Genomic DNA, 18,251 nt, shown 5'->3' with positions numbered 1-18,251 from the left:
GCAAACTGGTTTAAGTTTCACGTATCATAGCATAGATTTGGCAAACGTATCTCTGAAGGGCTTACGTACTCTTATGAATGATACAGTATCTAAACATGGGACCATGATTACAGTGAGGCACATGAGAATTAGAATATGGAATCTGTGCATCTCTCAGATCTTGGTCATCAGCTTCTGTTTCTGTTTAAACCCTTAAAAAATGCTACGGAACCAAAATTATCAGCAAAATGTTGCTGTCAAGTCAAAGATAAAAAATATATACAAAAGCTGTGCATGACCCCACAGTTACATATATGTACAAACACTCCTCATATAAAAAGGACTACTAAGGAAGACTTATGACAAAATTCTGACACAAAATTTTGTTGAAGGATTTCATTCAACTGTAGTGTTCAAAACACTAAAATATTATGGAAGTGGAACTAATACGCAATATTATGAACACTGCAAGAGCTCTTAAGTTATAAAAGATCTCAGTGTATAACACTCCTAGGAATACTGTATAAAGCTTGGTCAGTGAGGTGAAGTTGTTATGCACTGGCTTATAAAATATTTCTGTGGAGAAAAACAAGAGGGAGGTGACTGAACGATTTCTTCAGTAAGGGACCTCTGTTCAAACAGTGGGTAGCAAACAAAAGACAGCTGCTTGCACCGGATTTGGACAGCTATCTGTAAATTAAAACAGACTAAAAGGGTAGTAAGGTAGACTCCTTGGAAGGCTGCGAATAGTTAGCTATCTGCAAGCTTGAACAAGAAAGCAAGCTAACAGAAAGACTCCACTGAAGCAAAGCCTTCCTGGGTTCAGGGAACGTAAGCTCCAGGGAACACTGGCATCTGCACAGGCAGATTTACAAGATACATCTGATCTGAAATACTTTTAATCGACAGCTCTAACTGATCTCCATCTTTAAAAAAAATCGCTCACTGTTTACTTGTATCACTTCTATTAGCTTGATTCATAGCAGGGTGCACCTTTCCTTTTAAGTTAAGTTGTTTAGGAGACCTCAACGATACCAATGCCACCTCTTCCAATAGGTACACTGCGAAAGCTCAGTTGTATGTATAAGCCCTTGCAAATTCTCAACTAGAAGATGTTACAGAACTATCTGTAAATTACAGGAAGAAAACCCAACATGGCTTCATACGTTTTTGGTCATCAGTTAATTAAATTACTTTGCTTTAGAAAATGGCATTATCATAACTAATGGAAACCTTACAGGTCAGTATCAATGAACAGAAGCAGCACTGGTCTATTAAGTTTTTTTGAAAGCTTTAATTAAAACTAAAGAAAACCACAGAAAGCTAGTGTTTAAAAATGTCTGTATCCTCCTAACTTTAGCAAATATTTCTATCTAAAAACGTTTACATTAGCTCGGGTAAGCACACATTTTCATTTTAGTAGAATCCTACAACTTGCAGGTTAAGTTACTCTATGACTAACATTCGTCCTACACCTCCCACAATCCCCATATACCAGTTAAGATTTGTTATTTTGTGATTCACTTCCTTACTTAAGAAGGGAAAATGATTATTACATCAACTGAAGTCTCACTGTAGTTAACACAAGAATATACAGGAAATTGTTACGAAGAATGATTTATCATTATCTCATCAAGTCGACCTGTTTTAGAGGCTACTGTTTGTTTTCAGAGCCAAATCAGTAAGTTAAAACCCAATTTTTTTACAATTAACTGGCAAATGTGATATCAGATGCCGTAAAACATGTTAAATGTTCATGATAAGCTTCACTAATTTTGCAAATTAAGTCTCTTAAAATCTTAAAGGTCTTCAAGCTGAGTTATTCATCAACTCCCTTACTCATTACAGAGAAAGAAATGCATTCTTTTAAAAAGAAGCACTCATCTGTAGAAACTTTCTAATTAAACTGGTTCAAAGCACGTGAAACATGACAGTTTTGTACGTGGTTTCAACATTTTAATTGGCAGAAAATGCTTACAGCTACTCCACAAATCCTCCTGGTAATAAGGCAGGGGTCAACTCTTACTACAATGAGACTACCCCACAATTTGCTGCCATATAAAACACACAGTATATTTGGTTTACAGCAATCTTTGAAGAGTTAACAAGATAGTAGCTGTGTCACTATAGGAGATTTATGTATAACAAGTTAATTATTTTAATGACTCCAGCATTGTTAAGATTACCAGCAATGCATTCCTACCAACAGTTATTAATATATATGAGAATGTAGTTACTTCAGGCTTTATTTCTAACGATGCTAATAAGCATCGACATACTAATCAATATTCGCAATTACCAATATTTTTATTTTCAAAACATGGACATCGTAGCCAAGATTTTTTACACTTTTAATATTTCACCACAGCTAAACATCTGTCAACAGTTCCATTATAATTTATGAAAGACAGCAGTAGTAAACATGTATTTTAAAAGTATACTCAGTTATGAAATCACAACAATGGATGCTGCCCTTAAAGTAACTGCTGTAACAATAGCAAAAATATTTTTAGCCTAGAACTATGGTAAAAAGAAAAAAAAAGTCTACTGATTTTTACTCAAGGCACACACACAAAAAAAACCTGCAACAGAGGATTTTGATTGAGTACTTCTCATATGCTTAAGAGAGGAATAGTATAGAATAACTGACGTTGGAAGTCCAAAAAGGGAACTGCTGTCAGAAATGGCACTTTAAATGCTCTTGTATCATGCTTAAGTTCACAAAAAATTCTGGATGTCTATTCTACAAATTTGCATCACTGCTAGAATATAAAAACGGTAACACCTGAAATCATATTTTCCAGTGAACGAACTGTGATGAAGGTGCTGTTCTCTATTCCTGAGTGAATACATCCAAGTCAAATTTATTAAGAAAATTTGTGCCAAAGTAACACTGCAACTTTCCGACTTTGAGATAAACATACGGACCACCTCAGTCACACTAAGAGAAAAAGAAATAACATTTTAAATGATGGAAATAATCCAAACTGTGGGTGGACTTGCTCATCCCTAGAGGTCCTTCTGTCTCCAAAGATTCTGTACCTTGCCTATATTCCTACTACAAGAAGAGTTCAACGTCTAAAGATATGTGGGAAGAATCCAGGCCAAAAAGCCTGGGCCATAGGCCCAATGATAGAATGTTAGGCCTCAATGATAGAAGGCAAAAAAAGAAATAAAAATAAGCAAACATAAAATAAAATGTGAAAATAATGAAAAAGCATAAAAAGGTACAAGAAGGAAAGGTATGCCTCCCTGAGCCGCTGTTACTTAGGAGAAGCTATTATACCACCAAACAGGATGCTATGTCTCCTGACTTAAAGGAGCATGCTGTTTCAAATTTCTTCTAGTAAATATGTTAAATTTCAAACATTCCTTTACTCTACAGTCAATGCTAAGTTGTATAATGTTTCAAACTCTGGAGTTAATATTTGCAATGCAAAATAGTTTTGAAGGCTTTAGATGTTACACACCTACCTGATGCACCTGTTTTATCTTTATTCTCAATTGATGCATTTTTACTTTTCATAAAATCTTCAAGCTCATCATAATGTACAATACAAAGCCTTCTCTCAATCTGGTATAGCAAAGCAGGACACATGTATACAAACAATTCAGGAGATATTGGAGAGCTGGTTTCCAGACCATAGTACCGTAGCAGCTGGGTAACATTTAAGCACTGCAAGCAAATTATACAAACAAATTAAATATGAAAGCAACTATTTCATTAAAAAACTACAATTATGGAAAATTTAGCATATAATTTGAGAACACAAACAGAAAGTAGAGACTCTGGCCACAACATTCCACCAGTGCTAAAACACGTCTAAGCTGACCTAAGTGGTTTATGAGGGGAAAGAAACAGTAAAAATATCTGCACTACAAACTCAGTCTCCAAACACCTGTATAATTTTTGATAAACGTCAATGAAAATGAGTTTCCATATTCTTTACCATTACACAGTACAAGCAATGAAGAAAGAGCAACAGGAAAGGAGTGGAAGAACATAAATCCAAAATAGGTTTTCTAACACTGCTCTTTACCACCAACCTTCTGTTTGGAGTTTCACTTTTTAATTCAGTTTAAAAGTTCAAACTCTGCACTCACTCCATCCTTTCCTATCCTGACTTCTAGTTTAAAACCATGATGTCAAAATGTCCTGCTTCTTTAGTTAACTGTAGGGGGGAAGGGAAAGTATATTTATGGTCCTGGCAGAAATAACGGATGCTGAAGGGAGAAATGGAAGAGCTTACACTGAGCGTGGTGCTACAGAAGCTACATATACATTGCTTCACAATCTCTCAGGACAAAGAAATTAGAAGCGTGTTGAAAAGATGCAGCTGTTTCTTTTAGGAAAGAGTCTCAGTGCAGTTTCCAAAAACGTTAACGATCTTAGATTTAGAAAGAAGTCCAAAAAAGGGGTGTGTGTGTGAAGTATTCATGAATATTGGAAAGGAAAAAAAAACCATCTGTAAGCAGGGTATCTCAGAAAGCTTTAAGTATGTCTTTATACAGATATATAGGCAAGAAGATAGATCTCTCAGAGATGGGTGATGGGCAGACAGAAATGAAAACCCATAAAGTAAACTCAAAACTGTGTCAGTGATCTTCAGCGCTTTCACTCTGCTACCTGTATTATGCAATGGTCGCAAACGTGCTTCTGTGTTATTTGTGGGTACGCACCTTCAATTATTATGTAACAACAGCGAAAGTGAACTTACCGGTTCTCCATTTCATACTCACCTCTTCACGATCACGTTCATCTTCATTATGATCCTTATGACTACGTGTTGAAAAAATAGCATGCTTTCTTACACTAATCTGCTTATGAGGTGCCTCTCGCTTGCTGGTATGGTGGTGTCCATCCTCATTACCTAAACTGGAATCTTGATGTCCAGGACTAGTAGAACGATCACTACTGTGTTCATGATGGTGTACATGCAAGTGAGATGCATCATGTACGTGATCATGTTTATGAACACGATTGTGCTCATACTGATCACCTGGATCACGATCTGGGGCATAATCCCGTGTAGCATCTCCTGAAGTCTCACTGATCTTCTTTTGCTTCTTCTTCTGTTTCCGCTGTTTTCTTTCTGGCTGATCCTGAGTTGTGTTTGTCTCTGTTGAAGGTTCATGGTTCTGTTCTCCATGTTCACTGTGACTAACTGAATCATTACGAGAATGATGTGTACCATTATGGTCATGATGATGTAGACGAGGGTGGTGGTGATGGTGATGGCGACTCTGGTCATGAATGTGTTTGCCATCATCTTTTACTGATGGCACTACTGTGTCTCTCTCAGGGTCACATTTATGATTTCTCTTTGCAGCCATACCAATCGTGGTTTGGTTTTCTGAATCTGAGTGGCTATGAGGATGATTATGAGAATGAGAATGCTTTCCTTCCTGTACTTCTAAAGCATATAAGTGAGAAACATGATCATGGCCAATATCATCGTGATTTATCATCACTACTTTTACCTCTCCTAAACCAAGGCTTATTAACAGTTTTTCCAGGCCAAAAAAAGATAATCTTCCATTTTCACCGTAACGATCAAAAATCTTTTCAATGTAGTATTTTTGTTCATTTTCAGCTTCCAACGTTGAAAATTTACTCGGCATAGATTCTGTTCCTGCATTCTGGAAGTAGGATGCATTTGAGATCTGATAGTCATTATGGTAGTGTACACGTTCCTTTTCAGGATCATGGTCATGTCCATCTTCATGGCAATGATTGCACTGATGAAAGATAAATGTCAGCAAACAAATGATGCAAAATTTTGTGTGCATGTGTACCTTCATCTCTGTTTCCTACAAGAAACACAAGGGGAAGCACTTAGGTGTAAAAGCAACCTCAACATATGTACTACACGAGTATCAGTCTGGTACTTATTTGTACCACTTGAATGACTCACAAATCTTTTTTAGACACTGGCATTAACAGAATAACAATTGCAGTATTTTTACTGCAGAAATTGTATTAATGTACTTCTCTTATCCAACAGTAAGATAGGCTCTGTGTATTTTAGAGATGCAGTCTTACATACCATACTTACAGGAGGCAGTTACAAGAAAAAGATCAGCATTTAGTGTCAGTCATAACAGAACATTTTTTGTGTATATTTTCAGAGGCATCTATGCTTATGATAACCTATAACATTGAAAAATCTTGTTAAAACACAAGTTACAATAGAATAAAAATTATTTTAAAACAATAATACTGTATTTTCTTACTCATGGGGATGACAGGCAGATAATACAGTTGAAAACCCACACATCATTTGTTCTCTTATGTGCTGCTAAAGTACCTCCACTAAACACACACACTGCACAATTCCCTATTTCGATTGGTAATTAGTGATTTAAAAATAAGTTGTCATTAACCAACTTCAATATATCGCTTAAATGTTCATATTTTTAGTACTTTTTATTTACATGAGTTTACTGATTTCAAAGATCTATGTGGACGTTAATTTAAAAATAAGGTTATATGGAAAATGTCAGTTTATGCAACTCAAAGAATACTGTTAATGCTGACATACTAGCTCAAAGTAGTTAGTACTGATTTTTAGAAATTATATCATCTAGACAATGTGGTTTTCAATTTAGTATTAAATGTAAGAAACTTACTATTCAATATCAGGTAATGAAGAAGACACTGCAGAAGCCTATCTTGTGTTCAGAGTTGAAATAAATTCACTATTTTACAAAATATGACAGCTTTATTTTGTTTACATCTGCTAGCAAAAGCATATATAAAACTGGAATAATTCTTATAAACTTTTAAGAAAAAAAAAATCCAAGTTTATGTAAAAATGTTATCAAACTAGAAAGCTAAAGATAAGCCAAGAACTGTACTTTATGACTTCTATTTTCTAGAGACTTAGTTTGGGTAGACAATAACCTTTAAAACACATTTTTTTTAAAAAAATAATCATTTAAACACTGCCAGGGTTTTCTAGCAACACTTATTTTTTTCTGTTCGGTACCAAGCCAAATAAAAAGTGTAACATTTACTACAGTTCTGCTAGATACATGTAGTAGATAGATAATCAAGTCTTCCTATCAGCAAAGGAGCAGACAAGAAGAAGAAAGGAGCATGGAGCTTCCCAATCAATCTGAACAGTTGAACGACTATTTTGAAGTTTAACAGAGTTGATTAAAATAGAAAAAGGAACCAAGTACAGAAATAGGGCTTTTACACATAACTACTTAAATTTAGAATATGACCGAGAAGGAAATGAGGGCTGAGGGAAAGGATAAGGACAGAGCTCCATCCACCCTGCTTTCTGTATGCTCAGATGCTACCAAAACACTGCAGCAAATGCAAGGATGTAAAGTAATAGGAAAACAGGTCAAGTATGCTTTCATCTCTTTTTACACTGAAAGCAGTTTTAGCTCCTTACGCGCACCTTGACTAGAGCTGCGACTGACCCTACATTCACAAAGATGCAAGCGACATGGTCAACGCATCCTAAAACTCTACTTTCAGACAAGAAATGGTAAATTTAGTTGTCCTTCTCAGGCCCACCCCAGCTGCTAACTAAAATGTGCTTCCTGAAATCAGTCAAGAAAGTGCTTTGCAGCAAACCACAAACATTTAAAGCCCATTTTAATTTCCTAAAATATTAGCTTGATGTTCTGTGCTTAAGCACTTGCAACCACATTATTGCACCAAAAAAAAAAAAAAAAAAATCCTCTTGGAAGCTCCTATAATTGCAACAGGTTGACAGAGAAAAGGAATCAGAGGAAAAAAAGGAAAGGGCTACCTTTTACTTACTTTATATATCAAATAAATGAGTTAACAGAGAAGACTGGGGAAAAAGTTTTTCCTGTTAACCTGTAGAAATACAAAAAATGAAAATTCACTTTTCACTGGAGCTTCAAACGCTTGCAAGATTAAAAAAAAGCAGAAGTCTCTTCTGTAATACCGACCCAGTTACAGATGTAAGGTCAGAAGAGTATCTGTCAAATGGAGGCATCTGCATCAAAATTGATTCCAGGGACATCAGATAGGTCAATGGGTAATCATTGTATACTACTGTTTTATTTTTATAAACAACTGTTCAATCATCAGTCTGGAATGACCGCAGTTTGTTTCCAGTTCAATCACCTACATTCCAGTTACTGATTTAAGGGCTGTGACAAACCTTTTCAAGTAATTTAGTATGATGAGTTCATCCCCAAAATTTACTGAGATATTATTTTCATATAGCCTTTTTCACTCACGGACTCTATTTAAGGCATCCTTAATGTTCTTATAAATACACCACTGGGATTAGTACAGACACATTAAAAGCATCTCAAAGCACCTTCCAGAAGCTTCTTCCATTCTCCTTTGAGGAAACAGGTAAGTACAGAGTCATTACTGGTGGAGTAGAAAGAAACAGGTTGCAAATCTTTATCTAAGAGCCACTGGACTGTATGATTGCCTGGAAACTCATTCCATAACCTTTAAATACAGAACATATGCTCCTTCTCACACGGGCTGAGAACCTGGGCTCTGAGATTTACATCATCCCAGAAAGCAGAAACATTCTGGCAGTAAGTAAAGGTACTGGATCAGGAGTATGGCTGGTGACAGATCAACAGAGCTCCACACTTCTATAGGAATATGCTGATTTTCATCAACTGAGGATTTACAATGTTGAATGTTACTTAATGTGAAGAGCAGGTTCAGGATCTGGAATAAGCAGTTAAGGTACATGGAAGACAAATGAAAGCCCTGGGAGAAAGACAAACTTTATATATATGTTTGCAGAGAAGACGGCAGCAGCAGGTATGTACAGGCAGTATACTGTAATGCTATAGCAAGTTGTTCAGTATCTTTTTAACTTCAGTTTCTCAGTACTGAAAACAGCATCTCAAGTTTAAGTAAAATTCAGTTACTCAAAGGATACTACTTTTGTAGGTAAGACACCTTTTCTCCCCCTTTGCCACATAATTGTAATAAAACCAGAACAAGCAAAGTCAAATTATCCTAATTTAAACAAGCACGATCCAGACTAAAATATCTCTACCGGGAAATTCATGACTAAAGCATGTTCATAATCCTTTTCACAACCTCATGATCTTTTTCATGTGACTGCCTCATACAATACTACTAATACATTACTTTGAAACTTCAGTCATGCATCCCTAATTGTGGTGTTTAGCTTTGAATGGTACCTCTTCTCCACGCCCTAATGGTTAAAATAATTTGTAACCTATGATCATGATTCCTTGCTGAAATACAAGAGCTGAGCATTATCAAACCAATTTCAAAATCAATTAGATGTCTCACTATTTTCAATTAAAATAGAAATAACCCTAGCACAGTATTTTTAATCTTCTATCATCTTCTGTATCTTCTATTGCAATTCTTGTTACAGAACAAAGATGCTTACAAAAAACAAACGTACCCATCATAGAAAGTCTCAAAGAGAACAACTATTAAGAGTTGATTATTAATTTGTTTCTTTTTTAAACAAGCTTCATTATTCTCTAGGCAATTATAAATAGCTGTCATCTTTAACCTGTCAGGCAGTATTCGTACGTGTAAAATACCAGAAAGCTGAAGGCCAAATTCTATACATTTCAGTGGCACAGGATTTTATATATCTGATCTCAATATAAGAACATCAATACTCTCAAATCCCTTCAAAAGAATATGGAAGGGAAGCCTGAGGACAAGGCTACACCAAAGCTGAAAAAGATTCCGGCTATTACTGCTGTCAGCCTTTGCCTTATTTTATTCACTCATTTGATTCCCTGCTGCCTCCCCTCCTTCCCTCCATAGCTCAGTGATGGTCTGGCACCCAAAAGGGGGAGAGACACGAGGGAAAGTATCTCCTAGCTATGTGTTGGGGAAGAAACTACAACACCCACAGGCTGGAGCTGGAAATAACAGCACCTACTATGTTTCCTTGAACTGCAAACGAGAACAAGACAAGTCTTTCAGGACGCGCTCAGGCAGTGGGACAACCCCACCCTAAGGCAAGCTGCAAAGTTAGAACAAACGTGTAAATTTACAGTGGATAAGGTAAATAGTTCTGCCACACCAACTGACATTTCAGAAAATGCACACAGTGCTGCCAAGTGCATCCACTCCCCTCTTCATTCATCAACGCAAGCAAATCATTCATACTAAATGCAGTACTCATTGCATATCCATAGACAAGGTTTTTAATTCAGAGGCTTGAGGTCAAAGTAAAGAGAGTTATCTTTTCTGCATGGAAAACTCACAGTATCTATGCTAAACCATCATCTGCCTATGGTGTTTCATCTATTAAACTAAATGCACCTTTGATGAAAGTTGTGGGGGGTTTTTTTGTTTTTTGAGTTTTTTTAACAGCATTTTTCATTCAATTTCCCATGGATTCCTGAAACTTCTCCACAATGCCTACTATTTCAACTGTTCTTCTTTTATAGCACTTTATTTTCGAGAAGACTGGAATATGAGCATGATTTTGGGGGACATTTTTGTTTGTTTATCACCAACTGCTTCACTGAAACTAGAAAACTAGTTCAATAGTTAGGCTTTACTTAAAACAAGAAACTTTGATTCAAATAATGTAGTCATACAAAATTCAAACTCAATTGAAAGTCACATCTATCATTTTAGTTTTTGCAACCCACATACTACAGCATTTTTTCTCAGTGTACAATGCTGACTAGAATATTTTAAGTGCCCAACTTTCTTCCCCCATCCTTTTTCCTGTCTGCTCCCAACAATTTTAATAACCTGAAATACTTGTAACATAAATGCACTGGATTTCTCCCTTTCCCAAGTTACTTTAGTTTCTCTCCCTTTTTGTTCAACTTTCTTTCCTTGCTTTCTCTGAAGAATGTTCTGCCCTTTTTTTTCTATCTGCAGAAGAGATCTTCAAAAAATATCTTTGACTCCTCTAAGTCATTACTCAGCTTGAATGCCACAATGACTAAAGTGCCTTAGCAAGACTTCATGGGCAACCAGAATTTTCACACCAAACAAAAATACCAAACACATGCTTCAGCTAAGAGAGAACTGAGAAAGCCAAAAGGTGTTAAAAGACAAAGCAATATTCTTACCAAACTAAGGTAGTCTCTCTGTTCAGCACTGAAAAGTTAAGCACTTACGTCATTCATGTCATTCAGAACTGCTCAGAGTAATAGCTCTATGAGAAATGGCAATTTTTTTAAAAAGAGAGAAATATTTCTTGAAATAAAGCTACCGACTATATAAAGACAGTTTTTCTTACAATTCCTGAAAATTAAAATTCTTTCTTATATTGCAGGTATTTACGCCAAAGTACATGCAGGAGAGATGCCTGCAGCCCCCCACCACTTCCACTCCAGCCACTGTGCAATATTTCATACTAATATTTAGTTCAAAAACAAGGCTGGAATCTGAAAATCCAAATGAACCTACTCTTTATTTCTTAAATTTCAAGTTTTTAACAAATGCCAGAATATATGAAGTCTTAGTAATCTAGCACACATTTTTAAGCTAAATTATTTTTAAAAAATTATTAATGTGAAATTAATATATTGCTGTTACTGAAAGACACTTTAAGAAAGCCATAAAAGCATTTAATTAAATAATAATCTCATTTTGTTTTATCAGTCTTAAGCTGACATTAGCTCCTGGATATACAAGTAGCAAAACACGCTACAGATCTAAAAAGTTACAATTAACAATTTCTAACTTTAGTTCTCACCCATCTCCTGTATTTTCTTCCCTCTTCAATTTCAGTGAAACAGGTTTGTGGATTTAAGTAAAACTCATTCATTTGAAGATCTACAGCCCAGTAGGAGGGGCACTTTGTAAGAACAGACCATTAACTAATTGATCCAAGCCATATTTGCTAAGTTAATACCAGATAAGACTTAAATAGTACAGAAAGCATTTATGCATAACTGAACACACCATGAAAACTTTTTAAAAATCTGAAATGTGAAGTATTTGAAATGCCAAATCCCAAGCATACTAGAAAATTATCCTAAACTAATACGGTAGCAATCTACTTGCTCAGTTATCCAGAAAGGGGCATTTATTTTATTTTGAACGGGGAAAAAAATGGGCAGCCTTCTTCAAAAGGACAGTTCTTTCTAAGAAATTGTTGAGTATAGGATCTTTGTCGGAGCTCAAAATATAAAAACATCAAAACAGTTGGAAGTTCTGTAAGTATTAGTCCTGCTTACCAAGAATTAATTTTCAGTCTTTCATATATAAACTGTATGTAGTCCATAAAACATGTATTAATGCACAAAATTTATAAGGGAGCTGTTATGATTTTGTGCCAATATTCTACTGTTCAATTAGGTCCTATTAAGATACCAGTGCTTGTAAGAATGAAATACTTGAAAAGATGAACCAATTACACCTGCATTTTATTTTTTTTTTTCTACTTAAAGTAAGCAAATGTTTTTGTTAGAACTAAGGCTGAAGTTCAACAAATATTTTAAGATGGTGTTGCACTTAAAGCAGCGCTCCTGCCCTCCCCCACTGCTTCATTCATTCATTCCCATTCCCACAAAACCATTTTTGTAGACCAGCACATTTGTTTGCTGATCTGTTCACTGTGCAGCTGTACAACTAGATTCTGCTGAAAAATAGCCTAGAAAAAGAAAAAAAGATTATTTTCAAGACAGATTACTTTTCCTATCTGGTTTACTGTGCAGCTGCACAAACACCACTCTTTTCCACACGAAAAAGAGCAACCTTGCTTTTGATAGCAACACCAGCTTACAGATTTGGTTGATCTGCAGCCTAACAGAGTATTTTGGCTATAGCACAAATAGAACAACTGGCCACCTCAAAATGTACTCAAATAACATTGAAAAAACAGCAGTAGACAAATTTCCTATTGAAAGCCATTTCAGAATAATTTCTCCCACTTTCCCTTCAACACAGAATATAATAATGTTTGCAATAAAGTGTTAAAACCAGTTGCAGCATTTTTATTCTTCCTATAACTTAAATCACTATACCTATTTCATCCTTGCGCTATGTTAAAATACTTGCAGTATGTTAAAAGGCATTAAAGGCATGTCTTTGATATGTGTTTAATTCCTACACTATTACAATATAAACCCCTCTATCACAGCTACAATCCAAAAAGGAATTATGCATGTCTACTATTAAGCCAATGACTTCTCTCACTTTAAAAAAAAAAAAAAAATTTTTACAAAAGCGATCCAGTATAAACGCCCATTAAAAAATGGGACTAAGGCATGTTTCTTTTACATGTGCTATGCCAAATTAGCGCCTGGCGGATTATGATTATTAAAGGCCATTTCTAGAATTTAGAGGTTGCAAGTCTTTTACTTGACAACATATACCATTGATTCAAATCTGTATTTTTAAATAGGAGATTTAATTAATGAACGACCATCACAGACTTTTGTAAGGCCCTCTGTCAACATGCCATTCAAATTCTTCTTAGCAAATTCATTCTGTCAGAGTACAAACAAAGAGAACTACTACTCTTCTTAGGCAAGAACACAGCCTTCTTTTCCTATGGGCGTAAAGGAAATTTGGGAAATAGGCAACTGCTGGAACCACTCACATCTTCAGTTAGTGGGCTCCCAAAGCTGTCTTTGTTCAATAATTGTGGGAGACAAAAGTGTTCTAAAGACATCTTGGCAGATTCAGAAGTAACACTTAACCAGTCTGACGTGTGACATAAAATAGTCATACACATTTCAACGGGCAGATCCACCAAGAAAATGCCCAGCTAAACCAAAATGCGTAACGTCCATCACATTCCAAGTAAGACCTCAACAGAAGTCATGACTTTGCCTAGCTCTCATTTATTTTAGCCAAGATTATTGTTAAAAGATCTACATGGCTACCCATTACAGGTCTGTGTGATCATCGAGGCAACCATTCAAACTGATACAAATACTGACTGGCTTCAAAAATCACTCACTAACCTTTCTTAACAAGGTGTTAAAGCAACTTTGAAGGGACACAACTTTGAGGCAAATGAATAAAAATACAGTATTTAATACCCAATATTACTCTTACTGCAAGATTAAGAGACAGAAAAGGGGAAAGGAAGCAGAATCCTTAGAGCCTTAATCTAAAATGTAAGCAGAGATGTCTCCTTAGCCAATCAAATTAAAAATACTGATGGGCTAAAACTGAAATCTTAAAAATACCATTATGTATATGTACTTCCCTGTGTCCACCACCTTGCAAGTGCAGGTACATTCTAATAGCAACACAGACAAGCAAGGACAGACACTATGGAAAGTGAGACTGCGCTACCAGTTTTTCTAAAACTACATTACAGTTAGATGTATCTAACCTAGACTATGTTGTGTAGCATTATAATTTGATCTAATATCAGTTCCTGGCTTTTACAGTAACTACAATTTGTGACATTCTTCTTCTAGTACCTCTCCTGAAATATGGATGCTCCCCTATAATTTTCCTTGAGCGTCACCATGTCTTCTGCCTTTCATTATACTTGTAATTATAAGGATTTTCTGGACTAACTGCTGATTTGATTCAGTACTATTGTGGTCACAATCCTTCTCAGTGGGATCACTAGGACATTAATGTTTCCTATATCACTCCTTGGATCACTGACATCTTTCATCTTCATTGTTTTCCCTTGCTATTGGGGCTTTATTCATTTTACATGATTCTATTACTTCTCAAGGCTCTATGTAATTTCTATAACCCATTTCTGTAAAGAAAGAACACTTTTTATCAGGAACCTACTACTTTGATACATCCTCCCAATTACCTGAAACCTGTCAATTTTAGTTAATAAGCAAGTGAACCAACTTCTTGTGATTTCTTCCAGTATTAAAATTTAAAATTGTTTCTACTGTCATACTATGGTCCAAGAAAGAGTTTAAAAAAAAAAAAAAGAAAGAAATTATGGGTTATCAAATTTCCCTGTGAAAGATGTTTTATGCTCTTTGCCAGTGCTAGCTGAAACCAAATGAAAACTGGACTCTACCTCTAAAATCAAAAGGTCAATAGTTGGTTGTGACCATTATTTCACAGGTTCAACTTCAAAACTATTTAAGATTCACAGAATGTAAACATGAGTTTCTGTAACAAAAGCTTTATTATTCCATGGATAGTGGAGTGAACATTTTCTGTTAAAAATATCCTCCCTCCTTCCCTCCTCTTTTGCTACTGTAATTGACAGTACATCACCCCCTTCCAGAGTCTGCTGAGCACATCATAGTCATATTACAAAATACTTGACTGTGATCATATTAAAGCTATCCAAAGTAAATGCATTATGTGATCAGGGTTGCACATCTTTTCTACAAAATCAAGCCAATTAAAACTACTGTGTTTCAAATTACATGTTTAACTAATTAACAGACTACAAAACAGACTTGTGGTAGAAGATGGCTTAAACCACCAGGGTAAACTGACAGAAATCTATCAAACTGATACACATCAGCAAAATAAAAATCTACTGGAAGAACCGGTTAAGAATCAAGACAGTTACAGTCCATCTACACCTCCAAATGTATTTTAACATCTAAAATAGCTCAGTTTAAAATATCATTAAACATAAAACAGTATGAGAGTTTAATCCTGAGAACAGACAAACTTTTGATTCCCGTGGACCACAGCTGAAGATACCTAAACATTTGTATGCTGTTAAAAGAGTCTGAGGCTTTACTTTTATTTCTAGATGCACAACAGTTTCTTGTGAATCCTCTGATCCTCTTCATAGTCATTGAAGTTTTTATGATATCTAGTCACTAGAATAACATGCCATCTCCTAGCAGGCCACCTCATTGCCAGGTTAAGAAGTTGAAATACTTCAATAAATAGGTTGGCTATTTGACACTCAAACCTGTATTTGGCATCCATATCTAGGCTCATGCTATACCACAGTCCCTGATCAGAGAAGTTTTCAATATAGGGGGAAATCTCATAACCTGATGCCTGAATAAGAAAGGTTGAAATACCTTTTTTTAGAAATTGGACAAGGCTAACAATGTATCTTATCTTTGGCCAACATAACTGTATCCTCAAAGCAAAGCACAACAAATAAGCAAAAATACAAAAAAATATTTTCCTGTCTCATAAGCTAAGTTCGCTATTTATAAATTTCTGATTAAACTACATGTACTTTCTAGTATTCAGCTTTAACTGTTATAATGTTAAGTGTAATATTTAAAAAGTATATTACTGGTAATAGGACTGTGAGGTAGAAATGTTAAGGATCACACCTTGCTTATTGTCAAGAAAAGTAAAACCAAAGCAAACCATAACTGCATGTACAGAACAGAAAACAGCAGAGCACATGAGGTATCATTTCAGTATTTCACTATTATTCAATCACTGCTTGGAACTACTGCATGACATATTTGATAAGATATGGGCAAAAATTCAGGAAAAAAAGTATTTTTTCGTAGTTATAATACATTCCTTTTATTTGAAGAACAATGTACTCCTCTCAGTGTTTCAATCTTGAGAATATTTTGTTTATAAAATGTAATTAAACCTTCGCCTTTCATGTCCACATTCTGAATTTATTGTTAACAATTAAGCTACAGTAAGAGAGAAAATTCCAGTAAATGAATTTACTTGTAGAAACTCAGAATTTTCCCTAAAATGACAATTTGCCTTTTTCAATTTTATTACTATTTTAAGAACTCAACAGTACCTTGTCTTATTCCAAAACACCACTTTGATTTGTCCATAGTCCAATTAACAAAAAGAACATTAAAATATTAAATCCACATATTTTAAGGGGTTTTTGGCTTAAACTATACCACAATTAAACTATGAGAGGTGTTCCTATGCATCAAAGGCTAAACAGTACCGTAATAATACACTCTTTCATTAGACAAATGCACCCACTTAGCACTGACAAAACAGCAGTTTCTATGGGGAATACAAAGTATGGTCTTCAAAGACAGTGAAAGTATTTTTACATCGCCTAGCATAACTGTTTACTGAAATTAATCTGAACCACAATGTTTGATATGTAGAAAACAGAAGTAATAATCATTTGCTATAGTTGCTGCATTCTTATTAAAGCATCTCATCCTAATCCATTCTTTTTTAAGAGTCAGCATAAAACCCTCACATTCCTCTCCCTACTATTGAACGTACATAATTATCAAAAGCCAGCATGAGAATTTTTGCCCAGAGCCACTAAAAATGAACTTCTGCTGGGACTCTGTACCTTACTCTGCAAGATGCAGATGCATAAATTGAGACTACACACTTTGCAAAACTAAATCTCTTACCTGTAGTACAAAGACAGTAACTGTGTAAAAAAATAAGTTTTAGCATGGAAGGCAATTCAGGCTGTTTTTCTTCAATAACATGCAAACAAAATAAAAGTCTAGAATATATTACAAGCATTAAGAAATTAGCTATGGGAATATTACAATAAAAAGGTAAATTTTGTACATACATCCTGCTGCAACTACTGTATATTTACTGAATATATGGTATAAGTCTTCAGAGCAACTGGACAATTCAAGCACTGTTAATATAATACAATACCTCTGCTAGACAGTTGCCTCAATATGCAGTTCAGAACAGGAATGACAGAAAGTCTGTTCTGTTTACGTATCTTATCAGACATCAAATAAATGGAAATATTTTATTTAGCATAAAAACGTAGCCATGCAAGACTACCACATTATTTGGACTACAGCCAAGTAGCTTATTTCTTAAGTTTTAATGTAAGCTAGTACAATTTAGAATTGTACTTTTAGGCTGAGATATTGTCTTCTATAAGCAGACATTTAGGTCAGCAATAAATAAAATGCTTTTATGTTCTGCAGAAAGAAGTAGCCAATAAATACGGCCTAAATGATGATGTTTGCATTTCATGGAGTGAGAGTACTTATCAAGGTAGCGGAGCCCTGATGGAAAGAGGTCTTTCTTTACAGGAATGGATTACAGAAATTGCATAGAGCCTTGAGAAGTAATATAATCATCAGTTAAAACATAACAGTATGATATTCCACTTGACGGTAAAGAAGCTCTTCTGGACTGAATGAAGTAGTGCCTACAGTGGCAAAATAAGACTTAGTCAGACTTAGATGCATACCTGCCCGCTATTCCCCCTTATAGGAAACACTCAGTTGTGGTATTATAAGTTACTTTGCAAGGTGAGTTAAATTCAGCTTTCAGTTGTACAAATGACATATGGTTACTATCGTGAACGACCTTAGAACCAGTCATCCTGGGGTACAGTGCTACTCAGTCCCACTTCAAATGCAAATCAATATTAACAAAGATACAAATACACTCAAAAAAAATCCACATCAAGAATCACATTGAGTAACACCTATTCGAGGAGTCT

At 35.2% G+C, this 18,251-nt stretch overlaps 1 protein-coding gene across 3 annotated transcripts in view; it reads right to left on the bottom strand.

Annotated features, from left to right (window-relative positions):
- Nucleotides 1-18,251, bottom strand: part of SLC39A10 (solute carrier family 39 member 10) — a 45,181-nt gene that overhangs the window by 21,007 nt on the left and 5,923 nt on the right. For 2 of the 3 annotated variants that reach the window (XM_076342255.1, XM_076342256.1), the window contains exons 2-3: nucleotides 4,720-5,790; nucleotides 3,454-3,655 (exon numbers count right to left, since the gene is read on the bottom strand). In XM_076342255.1, the coding sequence (XP_076198370.1) occupies nucleotides 3,454-3,655; nucleotides 4,720-5,781 (1,264 nt within the window). In that variant the 5' untranslated portion in view covers nucleotides 5,782-5,790. Of the gene's footprint in view, nucleotides 1-3,453; nucleotides 3,656-4,719; nucleotides 5,791-7,759; nucleotides 7,791-18,251 lie in introns of those variants that run through there. The other variant, XM_076342254.1, reaches the window with a different exon arrangement.

Source organism: Aptenodytes patagonicus, chromosome 6 (assembly GCF_965638725.1).
Source record: "Aptenodytes patagonicus chromosome 6, bAptPat1.pri.cur, whole genome shotgun sequence".
Lineage (NCBI taxonomy): Eukaryota > Metazoa > Chordata > Aves > Sphenisciformes > Spheniscidae > Aptenodytes > Aptenodytes patagonicus.
Note: the sequence above shows the minus strand (reverse complement) of the source record. Positions and strands in the feature narration are given on the sequence as shown.